This window comes from Athene noctua, chromosome 3, assembly GCF_965140245.1.
Source record: "Athene noctua chromosome 3, bAthNoc1.hap1.1, whole genome shotgun sequence".
NCBI classification, from domain to species: Eukaryota; Metazoa; Chordata; class Aves; order Strigiformes; family Strigidae; genus Athene; species Athene noctua.
Genome location: NC_134039.1, coordinates 73081039 through 73098101, shown reverse-complemented (window position 1 = coordinate 73098101; position 17063 = coordinate 73081039). Strand labels below are relative to the sequence as shown.

Genomic DNA, 17063 nt, shown 5'->3' with positions numbered 1-17063 from the left:
CCATATTTACAGTTATGAACAACCATGCTACTGTTGTGCCCCTGGAACATACAGAGGCATCAGTATTCAACTTCAGTCTCAACAGATGGCTTAGTCACAGATAATACTGTATGATGTAAGTGAAACAGCTTAATATTTCTGGATATGAAGATGGATAAGAAAAAAATTATATTTTGTTGATATATTTTTCAAAAGGCTTTAGTAGCCCAGTACTTTACCTGTGTTCTGCAGCTGGAACAGAATATCCTGGAACTGGATCTTTTGTACCATAGTACTTTTTAATTAATGCAATTCCCGCTACAGTGTCTGTTCCTTTGAAGTTCACCAAATGAGCTGAAGCTCCTATTCCTGCAGTCTGAAAAAGATGCAACTTTCAGTTGCCAAGCCAAAAATAGAAGCCTAAATCCAGTCACCACCTAGCACTAGTTTGTAACAGCAAAACTCTGACTCAGTTCTCATTTTACCAATACCCTCCTCATGCACTTACACAAAAAGACAGCTTCCATATAGAAAAAAGTTCTCCCAGTCTAGTGCTCACAGTTCAGAGACATACATACCCACCCCTCAACCCTGGATCTTCCCCTCCACAAGTCCAAACACAGTGCTCTGTACATTAACAATTTCACTGCTGAACAGAGACACAACTGTTAACAGATATATGCTATAATCCCTAGTAGTTAAGAACAATTAGACTTCTCAAATTATTAGACAAGTAGTATTACCTCTTGTGAAGAAACTCCTCTGTACCCAAAGTCATGCAGTTTATACTCCAGTCCTTCTAAGCTGCCAGAAGTCTCTAGCAAATATTTGGCCAGGATCTTTTTCTGCTCTCTAGAGTTTGTAGCCACTGTGATTGGATACCATGACTGCACAAGAATAGTCTAAAACAAAACCCATCACATTATTAGGTGTATGTTTGCTTAGAATTTAAAAGTCCCTACTTGGCAGTTAATCAGGCACAAAAAGGTCTATTTATTTTTATTGGCCATTCAGAAAGTACTGATGCCTCCAACAGTTTGCTTTAGGGCTATAGTAATTAGCCTTTATAATACCTTTATAAGGTAGGTAGGTATTGACCATCTCAGGAGTTCTTACTCCCAAGCTACAGACACACAATTCTTCCCCCATCCTCCTTTCCTTGTAGATAAAAGTACTGTTGTGAATTTCCTGTAGAATTATTACAATCTCTTGCCAGGTAGGGGGAAAAGGTCTGTGTAAAAGCACTAAAAAAAAAGAATTCAGGCTTACTTAAAGCAGAAAATGAAAGCTGACAGAGATTTCCCTTAAACCAATACAGAATTCAGCCTTTAATTTAAATGCATTAGTATTTACTTAGAAAAAAAATGTTAACTTTCCAAAACTGACCTCAATCCAATTTGTGAGCCAGTAGCACTCTGGATCCGTGTTTTCTACTGTGAAAAGAACATTTCCCCTGGGAATTACAGAGCCCTCAGGAACCGCCTTTATTTCTATAGGAAGATGGCCATCGTATTTCTGTGTAAGGAAGAGTAATATTGTTAGACAACAGGAAAGATTAGGACCTAGCTCTCTTATTTGACTGCAATGGATATAAAGTCAGGCTATGAGTTTATTGATAAAGCTTTCTTCTTAATTTCTTTCAACTCTAAAAATAATTTGGTTTGTTTGCATACCCACCAGCCCAAATAAATAAGAAGTCCACATTTTATCAAAAAAGAAGGAAAATCCTGTAACCTAGAAAATAGTCTCATTATCAAACCAAATGGTGGTTATCAGTTACCAGTATTCCTTGTGCAAACTGAGTCAGGAAGGGTTAAAAAATTCTATAAAAATACAGAAGTTGTACCCACAGAACAGGAAATATTTGCTACTCAGTTTTCTTCAGTGCTTAGTATAGATGTGTGCTTTGTTAAGCAGGATCCATTTAATATCTATTTTAAAGAATATTTTATCATCTCCATTATTCACTAAACATGAAATCTAATCTTTAAGTGTCATGCTTTTGTCAAATTCAGTCTTTCAGCCCTGAAAGACTAAACATTGTGTGAAATAATGCCTTTTGAAAGAGTGAGTTGCAAATAGCAACTCTAAAAGAGCTCTGCAGGTTAAACTGGTAATACTTAAAATGTTCTGTATATTAATATTTTTTAACAGAAAGCTTCATGAAATATTCTTTAAAGGCAACAAAAACTGCGTCAATTCAGAGAAATTACAGATTCATAAGTAGCATCAAAACACTCTCCAGTGACCAAAATTAATCAGAAGTCTCTTCAACATTACATTTTAAGTTTCTTCAAAACTGTAATATGTTGAAGCAAATTGTGTTTATACCACACAGGGTTTAATTGTCAGACTTGGAGACGTCTGTTCTGGATTAACAAAGGACAAAGCCTTCAAAAACACTCAAAATAATTTATTAATGATTCAAAAGACAAAAGTACAGTTAAGTGAAAAAACAAAACAGATTTCCAAGTTGCTATATGTGTTGATTTTATCCACAGAAAAAAGCCATATGGTCATGCCATACCACTATATTATAGCCCTTTCCAAAATGTTTAGGTAGAATCAACTTGTACTGTTCAGGGCTTACATCTCTATCATTCATCACCAATTCCTGCCGACTTCCAGCCTTTACACCACCCTCTCATTAGCCAGGCAGTCCATTCCCTTCTTCCACCCATTCATCCTATCAGTATTTATTCTCTGTATAAATTCATGCATGTACATTTCAAAATCATTGTGGCACTTGACTAATACAGCCATTGTTCCCTGCACTTTACCTAATACTAGACATTAGGTAACAGAGACAGAGAGCAAACAGCAGTAGGTATGTGAATATATACAGGAATTCAGCGAGCAGAAGCGGGGTCTCTGTGTGCATATAAGGGCATACAAAGACCCAAAGGGTACACACACTTCCAGTTTGAGAGCCATCAGCATTTCAGATCAAGAAGTGGAAATCATATTTGTTTATATATGTGCACAATTTTAACAAGAAAATCTAACAAAGGAATAAACAATGTATACAGGGGCAATGCAGAAAGGCTTCTTTTGACTGAAAGCTGAACAGAATTAGTTAAACCATGTTAAAACTCAGTGTGGACAGACATGCAGCATGAAAAGTGTATTAATTCCACTTAGCCAAAGAGGGATCAAGACACTTTAAATCCAGATGAGAGCAATTCACAACAAATATGGATTGAATTCAGACCTGCAGTTATTTGGAATGGATGTAAGTCCTCTACAAACCTCTGCATAACTCCCTCTTAGAAAACAGTGGGTTTATTTACTTTGCAACATTTAGATGAAATTCACTTTCCTCTTGCACATCTTATGGTCCACCTTGGTTGCAAGATGACATCCAGACATATTCACAAACAGATGCCACCATAAAATATATACAGTTGGAGGTATACAGGGAAAAATAAATGCAAAGAACTGAAAACCTGTGTTTTAACATACCAAAAATATGCATTCACTAGAACCCAGAATGGAATTTAGCATTTAATTAATCTGCAGAGATTAGAGCAGCTGTGATGAATGCTATTAGTCTGAACCTGCTGTTTTTACAGGGAAGAGATGTTTGCAATTATTTGAAGACTGACACCTTTTCAAAAAAGGGGAAAGAGGATAATTATGGAAGGAATTTGGAAGGATTTGTGTTATTGTGCCTTGTATTTCACAGTACAGTTCAACTTAAGTATCTTTGAAAAAATTAGAAAAACAATTGAACAATCCATGTGTTTTCTGGAACACTTTACACATGCAAGAAGTTGTAATGCTTTCTGCATTAGAATAAAAATGGTTGTGATTAGTTGCAGAAAGCAAAGATGCAAGCAACCACTAAGCACTATATTACATATGGAGACTTGCCATCAAGCCCCCACTTAGACTAGCTGGCTGACAGCAGCCATAAATCCTTATTACCTGCAAAGCTGTATTTGGCATCTGAAAGGATGAAAATTACTTTTCTCTAAGGAATTACAATTATATGATTATTCTTTGACAGCTGCTACTCCCTGTACACTAAACATAAAAAGCTAAATTTATCCAGTCTTTACTATCACGGTTAAAAGGAGAGACTGCTGTATTTATTTCTACAGTTGATTTATAAATCCTTCATGATGTTCTCATATCATTTTCATCATTTTTTACCTCCAGAATATAGTTCCATCCCTTTTCATTGAAGACATCATCTTGAAAATGCTCCCTATATACTTCTTTGGCTTCCTTGATTTTCTCTTTGGTCACCACTTTACCTGTGGTTTCAGAAACAGATGAAAGCTTAGAAATTTGAAGATATTCATCAATTGATAAAATAAATAACAAAAAGGTTCAGACACTGAAAAGTCACTTCGCCTTCAACAAAGACATGGAGAACGTGTCAAATGCAGTATACTAGCTATATTAAAACCAAATTTTACTTTCATTTATTATATAGATTAGGATGATCAAGACGATGATTGTGCAAGTTAGCACATGCAACAAGACATAACCAGACTGCACAAAGGTTAAACTACACTGCTCCAGGGAGAATCCCCATGGAGAGGCCTTACAACCAGTCTTTGATTGACCACCTTGTGATAGGAACTGACAGACTAACCACATTATTTGAATAAGCATTGCTACTGCTGTAGGACCAATCACCTACTGGAAACATTAGAGAACAATCCTCAGACTGCTAAAGAGAAAAGAAACAAGGTTATCAAGTGTTTTGATTATAATAGAATTCCAATCTTTGATGGAATTGGCAGAGATATTTATAGATTCCAGATCAAGACAAAGATATGTAAGCCATATGACTAAAGTTTTCCTTCCAAAGCAGCAAGAAAGTAACTTATATTCAGGTCAGAACAGGTGATATTTGCATATAATGGAAAAAGCAAACAAAATATTAAACAGCACCAAGGAATTTTCAGATGTTTACTCCTAAAATTGTCAATATTGAAAAAATTTTCACATGTAGCTGCCATATTCAATGATCTAAGCTGACTGACAATCAAAATTTAAGGGAAATCAAAACCATTATTAGTTTTACACAGTAAATACACCAGCAAATACACACTAAAGTTTATGTTCAAAATATGAAATGTATTCTTCCTTGAATCTTCTAGGTTCTTGTGATTCTATGCGCAGCCTTGCTCTGTTTCCATTAATTCTAGTTTAGCCCACTGAAGTTGGAATATGAACACCTCTTCATTTTTAAAAAAGCACTGGCATAAATAAACATAGCAGAGAGGTGTCTGAATTAAGAAGTCAATACCATTTTATGAGATTGGACATCTCATTTGCAGAATCACATAAATAAGATCTTATGCATGTCACTGCCTACACTGTACCAAGATAACCTGTAATTGTTTCAACCCTAAGACTCCAGTCTTAACAAAAACTAAGGTATTTATTTACAGGTAAAGTTTTACTGGAATTTGAGACAGTTACCTTTTAAGTATTTATTCAGAATGTACTGCAAACCATAAAAAACAGTTTCCTCGTATTTCACTTTCCTTAATTTGGAATTTTCGGTCTTCTTTTCACGACATTCGAAGTAGGAATATACTTTGCTTGTATTAGGTGGATATTGCTTGTAGTGTGTAACCTACATTAAGAAAAACTTCAGTAAGAGCTCAAAACATCACTATAAAGGACAAGAGAAATCATATTTGTACCATTATAGCTTTGAGTAACTCCCAACCCTTTCCATTCACATTCTACAAGATATTTAGGGGATTTCCCCTTTTTTAGTTGCCTTCAATTTTCCATTCAAAAGGCTATCATCCCTATCTTATTATTTGCTTCTGTGTCAAGCCTTTCTCCCTAGAGTAATCTTCATGGTCAGCTCTTCCATTCTCCTGATGACTTTGCTTTGATTAACTGCGAAATACATGGCTAGGATTTTTAGCAGCACTGCACACCAACATGCCGAGTCAGTTGTTGCTCTCCTGCACTTTGGCCAAGCCTAATAGCTACAGGAAGCACAAACTTGTCTGCCACTACCAAAGTGGAGGTACCTGCTTGTATCTGATTGAAGTTTTTAAGGCTATAATCACATAGTTCAAATAAAAGTCACGCAGACTCAAGATGGCACTGACAATGGTGTTTACCTAAGCATTTCATTCACCATGAGCAGAATGGGTTTCTCAAGTCCTTGATTACATAAAAGCCAGCTTACAAACCTGTTACTGTCAGTAATGCTGTTAAAAATCTACCTGAGGTTTGTACCTCCCCACAATGCTTGATGGACTTTTTTCCAGTCTTTTAAAAAGTACACATTCAGCGTATAGAGGAAGCATGAAAAGCTGCAGCCTGTAAGTGTGTATTGCATGGAAACTGGTCATGTGAACATACAATGAATGTCATGCTGGATTCAACCATAACAGCATTTTTAGCTACTGATATTAAATCTACCCAGAAATTTACTTTGAGTAATGTTTCATTTGAAATAAGTATACACTCTAAACAACTTAAACCTGCAAAATTTTATCTCCTACTGTCTAAAAAGCAAACTCCATTCAAAACCCTTAATTCTGAATTCAACAAAAAGAATACACAATGACATAAATTTCATACTATCAATGTTTAAATTACAAGATACATAAATCAGCTTTAAGGCATTCCCAGACATGAAGATATCAAGAGTTTTCTTAAATTCTGACAAAAAGTCTGTGAAAAAATCTATACATTCCATAACAAAAAACTGTTCCTACAACCAAGTAAAGCACCATTATGCATCAGAACAAAACTCAAAAAGGTGTGAAAGTAATGTCTGAATTTTTCTTAAAAACACAGATTTATAGGTTAAAGCACGAGTTCATTGTAAGTTTCTTGCTGTTATTTCTTACTCCAAATCACCTTAAATATTTTTGTTATCACAAGGAACTGGAAAAGAGACTGTTTTACCACTTCTTCCTTATTGTCCTGTTTTTTTTAAATGTACCTCTGACACATTCAAAATAAAAAATTTAAAGGTTTCCCTTACCTGTATTGCTAAAACTGTATATTAAGGGATTTTAAAAATACAGGTTTCTTTTTCCTCTCAAATGTCATTTATATTCAGTATTTCACCCAGTTTGGACAATGAACTAGACCGCTCAACTGAATTTTTTGGTTCTCCTGTACCAGCAGAACACTGTTAAGGTTGTGTTTCCAATGCTGCAAGGAAACATTCAAATAACGAAAAGGTCAGTTTTCAGATCTTTCCATTATCTTTACTTGTATGAAGTGTTCAAGGCCAATCAAATAAAACCCAAGCTTGTCATCGCAAATTTTCTGCCTTTACTTCATCAAAGCTCTGCAACACAGGCATTTAATGGAGCACAAAATGTATTCTGTTCCAATTCCACAGCCACTCAAAAGCAGAAAGCTTAAGAGTAGCAATGTTAGACCCAAAGACAAAAACCTGGCTTTTAGAATTAGTTCTAGCTTTTAATAAATGTCTCCACAAATTATAACATGTCCTTTCCTAGTTCCATGCAGAACTTCCAAAAAAAGTAAATCATACTGTCAGCTCACAGCAAACTCTCTTCAGGATATCATCATGTTTAAAGGAAAAAGGACCCCAAACAAAACAAAACGCACACAACCCCTAGCCTCCCCTCCCTTACCGTGAAGTAGCGAAAAACATGCTGTTTGACATGTCTTTCTGACTAACAGGAATACGAACACACACACAACTCCCTTCGCTGTACGGCACAGAGTAGAAACTCTTTGCTTTGTGCTATCACTACTTATGTTCCAGCAACTGTATACAAAATTTTGCTCTTTTTTTATGATTGGACTTTAAGTTGGTGGTGCTTCATTATTTGATTCTATCACCTGGGAACTCTATTTAATTTTATTTCCATTCTTCATCCTATTGGCATACTACACCTTCATGATTTCAGAGTAACTCAACACAGAGCCCACCAACTTCAAGTGTACATCACAAACATCCCAGGAACAATTCCCCAAACCAGCATCTGAATTCCTTGTGACAAGCTCTAGAGCAGACCAATGTAACACTTGTTCTCACCATAACAGTTCAGGCAAAACAAAGAAAACTATATGTGCATGAGACTGCCTACCCAGGTTTCTTAATTATCCAACTTACTAACTATGGGCAGGTTGCTAAAGCCAACACCTATATTTATAATGAAAATTTGCATGATCTTTGGCTACCATCTTTTAAAAAAAATTGACTTTTGCAGTTCAAAGACATTGCCTCCAGCTAAAATGCTTCTTTCTATCAAATGGGTTACAGGCCCAGAATAGCTTAAGGTATACAGTGCACACATTGAGTTGGTGCCACTTTTTCCTGTTGTGTTTAAATACAGGGTTTTTCAGGGACTTCCCATTCTAGCTCTGCTTTGAAGCATGATCACAAACACATGGTGCTCTGGCTGTGAATCAGAACTTGAGGGCTGAAATCAGGCTGATTTATCCTTTATGTAGCATACCTGGGGAAACAGCTCCTCCAGACTACCTTGCTGGTAGTTTCAACCTAAAAACCCCCACTCAAGTTCCTCAAACATTAAATCACAGGTTTAGCTAATTTTTCTGACATTAGAATAGATCTTAACCTGAAAATATATACCAGCTAATGTCCAGAAAATAATTCTAGGGATTCAAATCTAAATAAAAATTTTGTATATGATAGAAATATCATTTTAGCAATTAAATTGTTTCAAGTACTTGAAAGAGATAATGAACTAATTTTACAAGTTGTATGTGTAAGATTCAATTACATTTTTCACACATTACAATCTATTTAAACAGTGAAAAATACAGAACCCTGACAAGATATTTACATCTATAATTTCAAATAAATTCCGCTTCCTTTGCAATTCCACAACACTATTAGTTTTATCTATAAAATTGAAACACCCCTTGGGTGTCCACAAGGCTTCTCACAGACTACTCAGTATTTAAAGACGCAATCCCAATCTTAAAATACCACACTTTCCAAGCACTACTTAGTCCAGACATGCTGTAGAAGTATGTGAGAAGTTTAGCACAAGACCTACATCCCCTGTTCTCTTATGTGGTCACCTGTTTTCCTTCCAAGCTCTCAGGCAGGGCACCATATGTAGCAGGAACATTTGCCCACAAAACATCACGGCAGCTCTGACCATTAGCTGGCATTTCTGGACTACCAGGACATAGGGAAATAATACCCATCCACCATAGTGATGGTCAGGAAGTTTGGTGTGTAGTGAAATGCCTCATGGTAAAAAACAGTCTGAAAAAGGATCAAGCTCTAGGGAACAGGAACAGTTCACAGAAGACACAAAGAATGCCACTGAAAAACCAACCAACAAAACCCCAACACAACACTAAAAGGCACTTGAACAATGAAAACTATGCTTCCAAAAAATGCTTGAACTTTCTTTGTTGTCAGATAAGTTTTGCATCTCCCTGTATTCAAAAGAAGAGCGGAAAGAACAACCAGTGACAATGTACAACATTTGAAATGTATTTTATGTGACTTACAGATTGAGACAGTATCGATAAATGTATGCTTTCAGTTAGGGAATGACAGAAGCAGGACTTGTACAGATGAGCTCTTAAGTAGGAATGACTATAAAGTCACTACAGAAAAGGAAAACAAACCAAAAACCAAACAAAAGCCTCTACTGGGATTAAGAGACCCTTACAAGAAAACAAAATCCCAAAATAGCTTCAAAGGCATTTTGATATTTAGTTCAAAGGCTGCGGTTTTTTAGGTTTTGTCTACAAAAAGTATGACAAACAGCCCTGGAACAAGCACCTACAACAAGGTTATGTACTATGACTGAGAGAGTGGTTTTATTCCAGTTGTGATAGCTCCTTATTAAATTTAATTCAAATAGAGGCAGATTCTGAAAAAGAATACCTCCACAAGGACTACATCTACTTAACTAAATCAAGTCAGCCGTTTGAGAAAAACCATGAAGCACAAATTGCATTTAGATCAGCCATCCAAAAAAAAAAAAAAAAAAAAAAAAATCACCCCAAACATTAAGAGTTAAAATTTAAGAAAAAGTAATTAACAGGTATTCATCACAAAACGGGGATGACTACTGAGGTAAAGGCTGCATTTTAATAGGCTAGGTAAGAAAACCTTTGGCATAAAAGCTGAATAAACTTATAATCTAAAAGCTTTTTTGGGCAAGAGATTGCAATGAAATTACTTCAAAAGGTTATTTAAGTCTATATAACTCAACCATTTGCAAACATGAGAAAACCAGGTTTGACGTGTAGAGAAGGCATGGCCAAATTCTCCATCAGTGATTTATTCCTGGTGCTCACCTAGGTCAGATGGGTGCTAACATGAGCCCTCAGGAAGATGCTTCTAAGCCCTGTCTACAGTAAAGAAAACAAAATGCTAAATGTCTAGCCAGCAGGATCTTGCCTGTACTGTAACTCCACAAGTTATAAGATGATACCGGTTCAACTAAGACAGTTATTCTGAAAAATCTTTAGTGCAAAATGGGTTCAGAACAACCCAGCTACTGAACCCATGGCAGTGTACAGCCACTAACATGAAGAATCAGAGGGACAGGTGGAAGATAAGCCAGAAGCAGGGTGGTCCTGGAAGCTAGTAGCTGGGACACTCGGCTAGGGCACCTCAGGTCTGCAGCAGGTAACGAGGGTCCAAGGCATGGGTTGGTCCTCATACTGCAAGCCTTGCTTGGACACTGAGGTGAGCTACATCTTTTCCAGTGTTGGTGAAAATTGACTGTAGCCTGGTTTATGTTACAAGTAAAAATGAGAGCTATGGTTGAGGGGTGCAGTGTCAAAATGGCTTGTTGATGCTAGAAGAAATGTATTTGAGGGATCCTCCGCCCCATATACAACTTACTGAGTTAGATGGTTTTACTGCAGTGGTGCTTCTGGCATTTACACTGGGGAGACTTCTGCAAAGCACCTATAAGATACCCACTAGTTAAGCTATTATGTGAAAGCATTGTGGAACGAGGCTGTGATTTGAAAGATTGCTTTACCTAAACCTTTATGAGGTTTAGCCAATGGAGCAGTTAAAAGCAGATTGCCAAAAACATATATGGAAAACAACGTTGTTAACAACACTGAAGGAGATGAACCAGTACCTGGAAACAAAGGGAATGCTTTATCAGATATACCTCACTGGGATGTGACATAACTAACAGCAGCCATAAGGTAGTGCTGACTCCCCTTCATTGACAAAAAAACCTCCCAGAACACCAAAAAACCACAACTGTAACTAACAGTTATATTCAACAAGGATGCTTTTGTAGTTTCTAAAGCAATTACAAAAGGAATGTACACCACAAACAAAAGTGGAAATGAAAACCAACCCAGAAGTCGGTGTGGTTAAATGATAAACTTATTTGAACAGAAAAGGAAATGTCAGAAGAATCAATCTTTAATTCAACAAAAAAGGCATCGAACAATAGCACGTAAAGCACGAGACACTTGAAACAAGTAATAAAGTCAAGTGCAATCTTACTATTTTGGTTATACAGAAGCTTTAAATTACCACAGGAAAGTAGCCTTAGGGAGACTGCAGACCCCTTACTAAAAATGTGTAAGTGAAGCAAATATAGATTAAGATAACATTTCAGAATTAAAGTGAGAATATTGGGAAATACATGCTCTTACAAGAGGAGAGGGATAAGCTAATGCAGGTTATGATGGATCTTGTACCACTTTTAATGTCTCTGCATTCTAGTTCATCAATCATCCCTTATACATGTATTGAAAAATAAGAGGACCAGAGGTGAGCAAAAAAAAATAATTAAGAGATCAGTCAATACTAAGAAAACCAAGGAGAGCACATGCAAGCAACTGAATTCCCATGGAAGCTGCACATTATCAGCAGAGATGCTGTAAGTGACCATGTCCACATTAATTTAAAAAACCAAGGTCAGGTATAAACACTAGAACTGAACATATTCTAAATTCCTCAGAAAAATACAATGCTTAAAAAAAAAAAATAAGGCTTTACAGCAGATTTCTTTACCACTAAAAATTTCCATGTGTTTTTCACCCAAAATTATCATAAAAAAAGATGACAAAATGCCTTATGTTTACTGTTTACACGTTTGTGAATAGTCACCTGTACCACTTCACATACTGCTACAAGTTTCCTGTTCCTTAATGGAAAAAGAAAAACATTTACCTTTTCAACAATGAAAGTTGCAATGATTCTGGAAGAGGTTACTTTCCATTAATTTAAAACTTGACTGAATTTTGTACAGTTGCAATATTCCTTCAGAGCAGTGATGACTTCAGGTTTGTAACAGAACTGTGTGACTGCAAATCAAAACTTGAAAGATAACAACCCTACATAGAGCAAAGATTGCTTCTTATGAGGAGTGTCAAGCCAGAAGTTTCCAATGCTTTTCCACTGACAGAATTACAGGAAGAAAGAGAATAGATTCACATTCCCACCACAAAATTTTCATTAAAAAAACCCATATATGGGCTGCTGTAAACAATATTGAACAGTCATTAAGTACTAGTCAAAACCAATAAGCTAAAGAGTACTCATGACTCTTCCTTGCATACCTTTAGCCTTCTAAATAAAGGATATACAGGCTGTCAGAGCCTGGAATAAACACACTCATGTGAAGTGCTTCAGAAGTAAGCCTTTTCCTACATCCATGCAGAGTAAAAGTCATTCAAAATGACGAACACTTAAAATTCAACATGTAAGGCATACAGAGTTAGAACATATCTTTTAGACTTCCTTGAAATGTCCAGAAACTGAATTCTGAAACAGATCTCATTTACAGTCTAGATAGCAAGTCAGCTCCTCCTATGGGGTAATTGCATGGCAGCTTATTACACCTATCAGCTTAATTACGAAACATTCCAAGCAGCAATAACACATTTCAATGGTAAAAGCAAAATAAGCTATTATTACTTTAGTAAACAAGGTTCAGTCCTCGTTTTGATAGCCTTTCCCCACTTGCAGATCATGGTCCATCCAACCCAAGCCTGGTATATGCCCATCACTGGTATCTCCTGACTGAATAACACAGCTCTGCTAAGCTGATCCTCTCAATGCAGTTTCAGACTACACATACCCTCAAACATTTCTTGCCTGTGCTAACCAAATATGGGATAAACATAGCATTGGGATGCAAAGAGAAAGAAAATGGAGAGGTGGTGTGTCAACATCAGACGAATCAGGAACTGAAGGGTATGGACCCTTTCACTTGGGAAACACAAAGAGTGAACAGAGCCCTCACTATCGCAGAGGGGCAAGACTACCACGACTTCTTGGTACAGACACAAGAGTAAGACATCATGCAGTATGAACACTGAGCTTCAAGAAGCCTGCTGACATCCCCTTGCAGCTTTCTAGCAACAAAGATTTTGACTTCAAACACTTCCCTTTTTCAGTAATACTGTGACACTAGCAGAAAACTTTATTATTAAAAGCACTGCTATACTGGACATTCACACAAAGATGTTCCCCACATAACACTGCATTGATGAATCTCTTGAAAGTCTTATTATCCAAAGAATTAAAAAACAGCTGTTATTTATCAGCAAAATGCAAGCACACCACACCATATGCCCATGCCCAGACTCTGAGGGGATGGCATATAATACCCAGCACACAGGAGGAATTACACTGTTGGGGGATTTGGCGAAGCCTAAGAATATGCAACAAAGTACACAGGAAGAAAAAAGCCTAACTGATGTAAAAACATGTATCTTGGTATGGGGCTTAGAGATAAACTGGACAATTTGAAGCCCGGCCTCAAAATCCTGGAGCACCTGTACAATCTAGTAAGCCCCAGTTCATAATGGAAGCTCAGTCCTGGGTCCAGTGTGTAGCAAGTCTCCAAAATTCACCCACTGGGAACTATTTCTATCTAGAAATAATCAAGTATACTAGAAATTAGCATGATGCTCAGTTGTTTTTCTAAAACAGCTTTTAAGATTTTTGAAACTCGGTACTTGATAATCTTCTATGACATAAGAGGAAATGTCTTATGATGCACACACGGACAGGAAAATAGTTTAGAGAGAGGGGAGGATGGATTAACTGTCAACAGACAACTCTTTGCCTGCCAAATTACTTTGCTTCTGCATTTTTATAGGCCCTAAACCAGTAACCAATTTTCTCTCCACCCCAAATTTCGAACTGTAGCAACAGAGAACTGGGACACTGGAGCTAACACTCAAAACTAATGAGTTGTGACAGATATGACCCTGAGACACCAGAACTTTTTACTCATGGACAGCTGCCTAAGCTAGGGTTGTACTGTTTAGGATGGCCTCCATTTTTTTTTTCCCCGAGCTGTTTATTTCCACATGACTTTCATCACCGACATTAGTTTGTATGGATTGGCATCTACTGCGATAGGATCACCAAGCAAGCTTCTGAACTGATGCATGTTTTTCCTCAGAGTCTGCATGTCACATGCGGTACTGCACACAAACAGATGCTACAGTTGTGGATACAGCAGAAATATCTTGAAAAGCACACAAAATCAATTCTCATTTTTAATTGCTAGTAAGAGCGTTTGGTAACTCCTGTAAAAAGCTTAATGTTGCAAACTACCAGATGTTTTAGTGCAATTGTTACTGAAAGTGCTCTCACTGAGTGCGTTTCATTGATTAGGAAATGACAGTATCATCCAGGGAGAAGATAAGTGATGTTTGCTCATATTGCCTAACAAGATAAAAGAAACCACTTGTTTAAGCATTGCTCAAAGATGCTGGAGTTCCTAAGATTTGGAAAAAAAGCATACAGTAAGAGAGACAAATTGAATAGTCCTAAAAAAGCAAAGCAGACATTTCAATTGGTTTTAATATAATGCCAAATATGCTCCTACCTGCAAGAAAAAAAAAAAATCTCATCCAAATTCAGTTTTAAAATGGAAAAAACCACAAACAACACAGGCCTTTATTTGACCTCTAAGATTTCTACCACTTCTGGAATGTTAGTAAATCACCCTTCCTACGAAACAGCAAACAGAACAGAAGCAAACTGGTCACCTGTCACTCCAGTGCTCCTCACTACCACTAATCCTAGAGAAGATCCAATGAATTTAGAAAAAGTAATGTGCAAATTATATTTAAAATAGATACCGCTTAAACCCAGGCCTACAGTATATGATGTGATTAGTCTTGGAGATGGAAGAAAAGCAGATCTTCTATATTTGAGTAAGTCTGATAACAAACACTTAAACATAGTTCTTAAGGAGTGCTGTATCTAGATTAAGCCCTTAATAGCAGCAACAGGATGCTCTGACTGAGCTGCTCTAAGATTATCAGAGTATTCCAGTCTGCCAGCACACTTCCCCACAAACAGCAACAATAAATGTTAAGAATTTCTTCACAGAAAGAGCATCTTTATGTAATACTATATAATAATATCACAGAAGAGCTAGGAAAGGTACAACAGCACAAGTCAGCAATCGGAGCACGTACTGAGGCTTGTACTTTGGTACTTAGCCAGTAACAAGACCTGGCCACAACATCGTATTTGCTTTTTTCAACTCTTCTATCTGGAAGTGCCCTCCCCCCCCGAAACCTGTCCCAGTGGTCACATCTTTAAAGAGCTATAACATAATAAATGCTTTATAACAACAAACAGGACAACTCCTGGAGCTTTGTTTAGGGCACCAACATTGCAACGCAGCTTCTGAAAGAAAAAAGTTAAGTTTTTCAGTCTAGGAGACACAGGACACAGCTGTATGACCAGACTCGGGGAGTCACACTCTGGCTCTGCCCAGCATCTAGAAGCTGTACGCTTATGTTAATGCAACGCTGCGCAGAAGAAGGACTTGGGCCCGGACATACGCACATTATGAAGCATGTCAAGAGCTTCTGGGACAGAAATCACCAGATCGGAGTGTGGACAGCGGCGCCTGTACATGGTCATTGCTATCAAGCAACACTATTGTCAAGTAATTTCAGGGAACGAAGAGAGGATTGGGAGGTGTGATTCCCTACTCAGAACAAACACCTTGCGTAGCAAACTTGACACCGCAAGGACCAGAAACGAAGCAAAGGGCTACGAAATGCCTATCTGGAGTCAGCCGGTTCCTCAGAGCACTCTGCATCACAACCAGGTCCGAAAATGTGGGCAGCCAGCAACCGGCACGGTTTCATCGCCCGAGTTGAGCAAAGCGGGAGAATGGAAACACGGAAAAAAAGAGTAACCGCGCTGCTCTTTCCACCGTCTCACCGAGGCAACATGTGCGCCCGGTCCCGTCGCCGGCAAGGCCAGAGGATGCTCGGCGGCATCAGGCGGCCCCCGCCATGGCCGCCCCTCGCGCCCTGCCCGCTCCGCGCCTGCTGGGCGGCGGGACGGCGGCGCACACCCCACCCGCTTTCACTTTCTTTTCTCGCCCAGCCGCCGCCGGCGCCTCCCCTGCAGCGCGGCCCCGGGCGCCCCGCGGGGGAGCGGGCTCGGGCCCGGCCGCCCCCTCCGCGGCGCGGGGCGGCGGGGGGCAGCCCCCGGCCGGGCCTCCGCGGCGCCACCCTCGCTCTTCCCCGAGGCCGGGCACCCTCTCGCGCCGCGGCGTGACCGGGGGGATGTGTGTGTGTGTGTTTGGCGGGGGGGCGGGGGGGGCGGCCCTCTGAGCCCCGGCCAGGCGGGCAGGGGAAGGGAGCCGGCGGGGACGGCCTGTGCCGGCGCCCCGCGGTGTGAAGCGCCCCGCCGCCAGGCCCGGCGGGTCCGGTGCGGCGGCGCCAGGGCGCCCGCAGAGGTGACCCCCCTCCCGCCCGCCGTGCTCGCGCCCACCTTGTAGGAGTCGGTGGCGAGGAGGATGTTGAACTCGGCCCCCGCCGCAGCGCACTCCATATCGCCGAGTCCGAGGAGGCGTCGCCGCCCGCACGGACAGGACTGGGCTGCGCCGCCGCCGCCGCCAGGCGCTCGGTGCGGGGGGAGAGAGGAGAAAGGGGGAACGGGCACGGGGCGGGGACAAGGGGATTACGGCCGGGAGGCGGGGACCTCGCGCGGCTTCCTGCTCCGCTGATTGGCTGCTCGTCTCCGCCGCCGACAGAGGTACCGTGAGGTCACTGCGCGGCCGGGGCGGGGCCGGGGCGCCAGGCGGGCTCTGATTGGTCCCGCCGGCCGGTCGGTGCAGGGGAAGGGAGGGGGCGGGGCAGGGCCGCGCGCC

General features: G+C 39.6%; 1 protein-coding gene across 2 annotated transcripts in view; it reads right to left on the bottom strand.

Moving 5' to 3' along the window:
* The window catches only part of NAMPT (nicotinamide phosphoribosyltransferase), a 30919-nt gene extending 14067 nt beyond the window's left edge, over positions 1-16852 (bottom strand). For both annotated transcript variants that reach the window (XM_074903334.1, XM_074903335.1), the window contains exons 1-6: positions 16685-16852; positions 5419-5575; positions 4135-4238; positions 1366-1494; positions 723-881; positions 219-355 (exon numbers count right to left, since the gene is read on the bottom strand). In XM_074903334.1, coding sequence (XP_074759435.1) covers positions 219-355; positions 723-881; positions 1366-1494; positions 4135-4238; positions 5419-5575; positions 16685-16744 — 746 coding nt within the window. In that variant the 5' untranslated portion in view covers positions 16745-16852. The remainder of the gene's footprint in view (positions 1-218; positions 356-722; positions 882-1365; positions 1495-4134; positions 4239-5418; positions 5576-16684) is intronic.
* Positions 16853-17063: the final 211 nt, after the last annotated feature.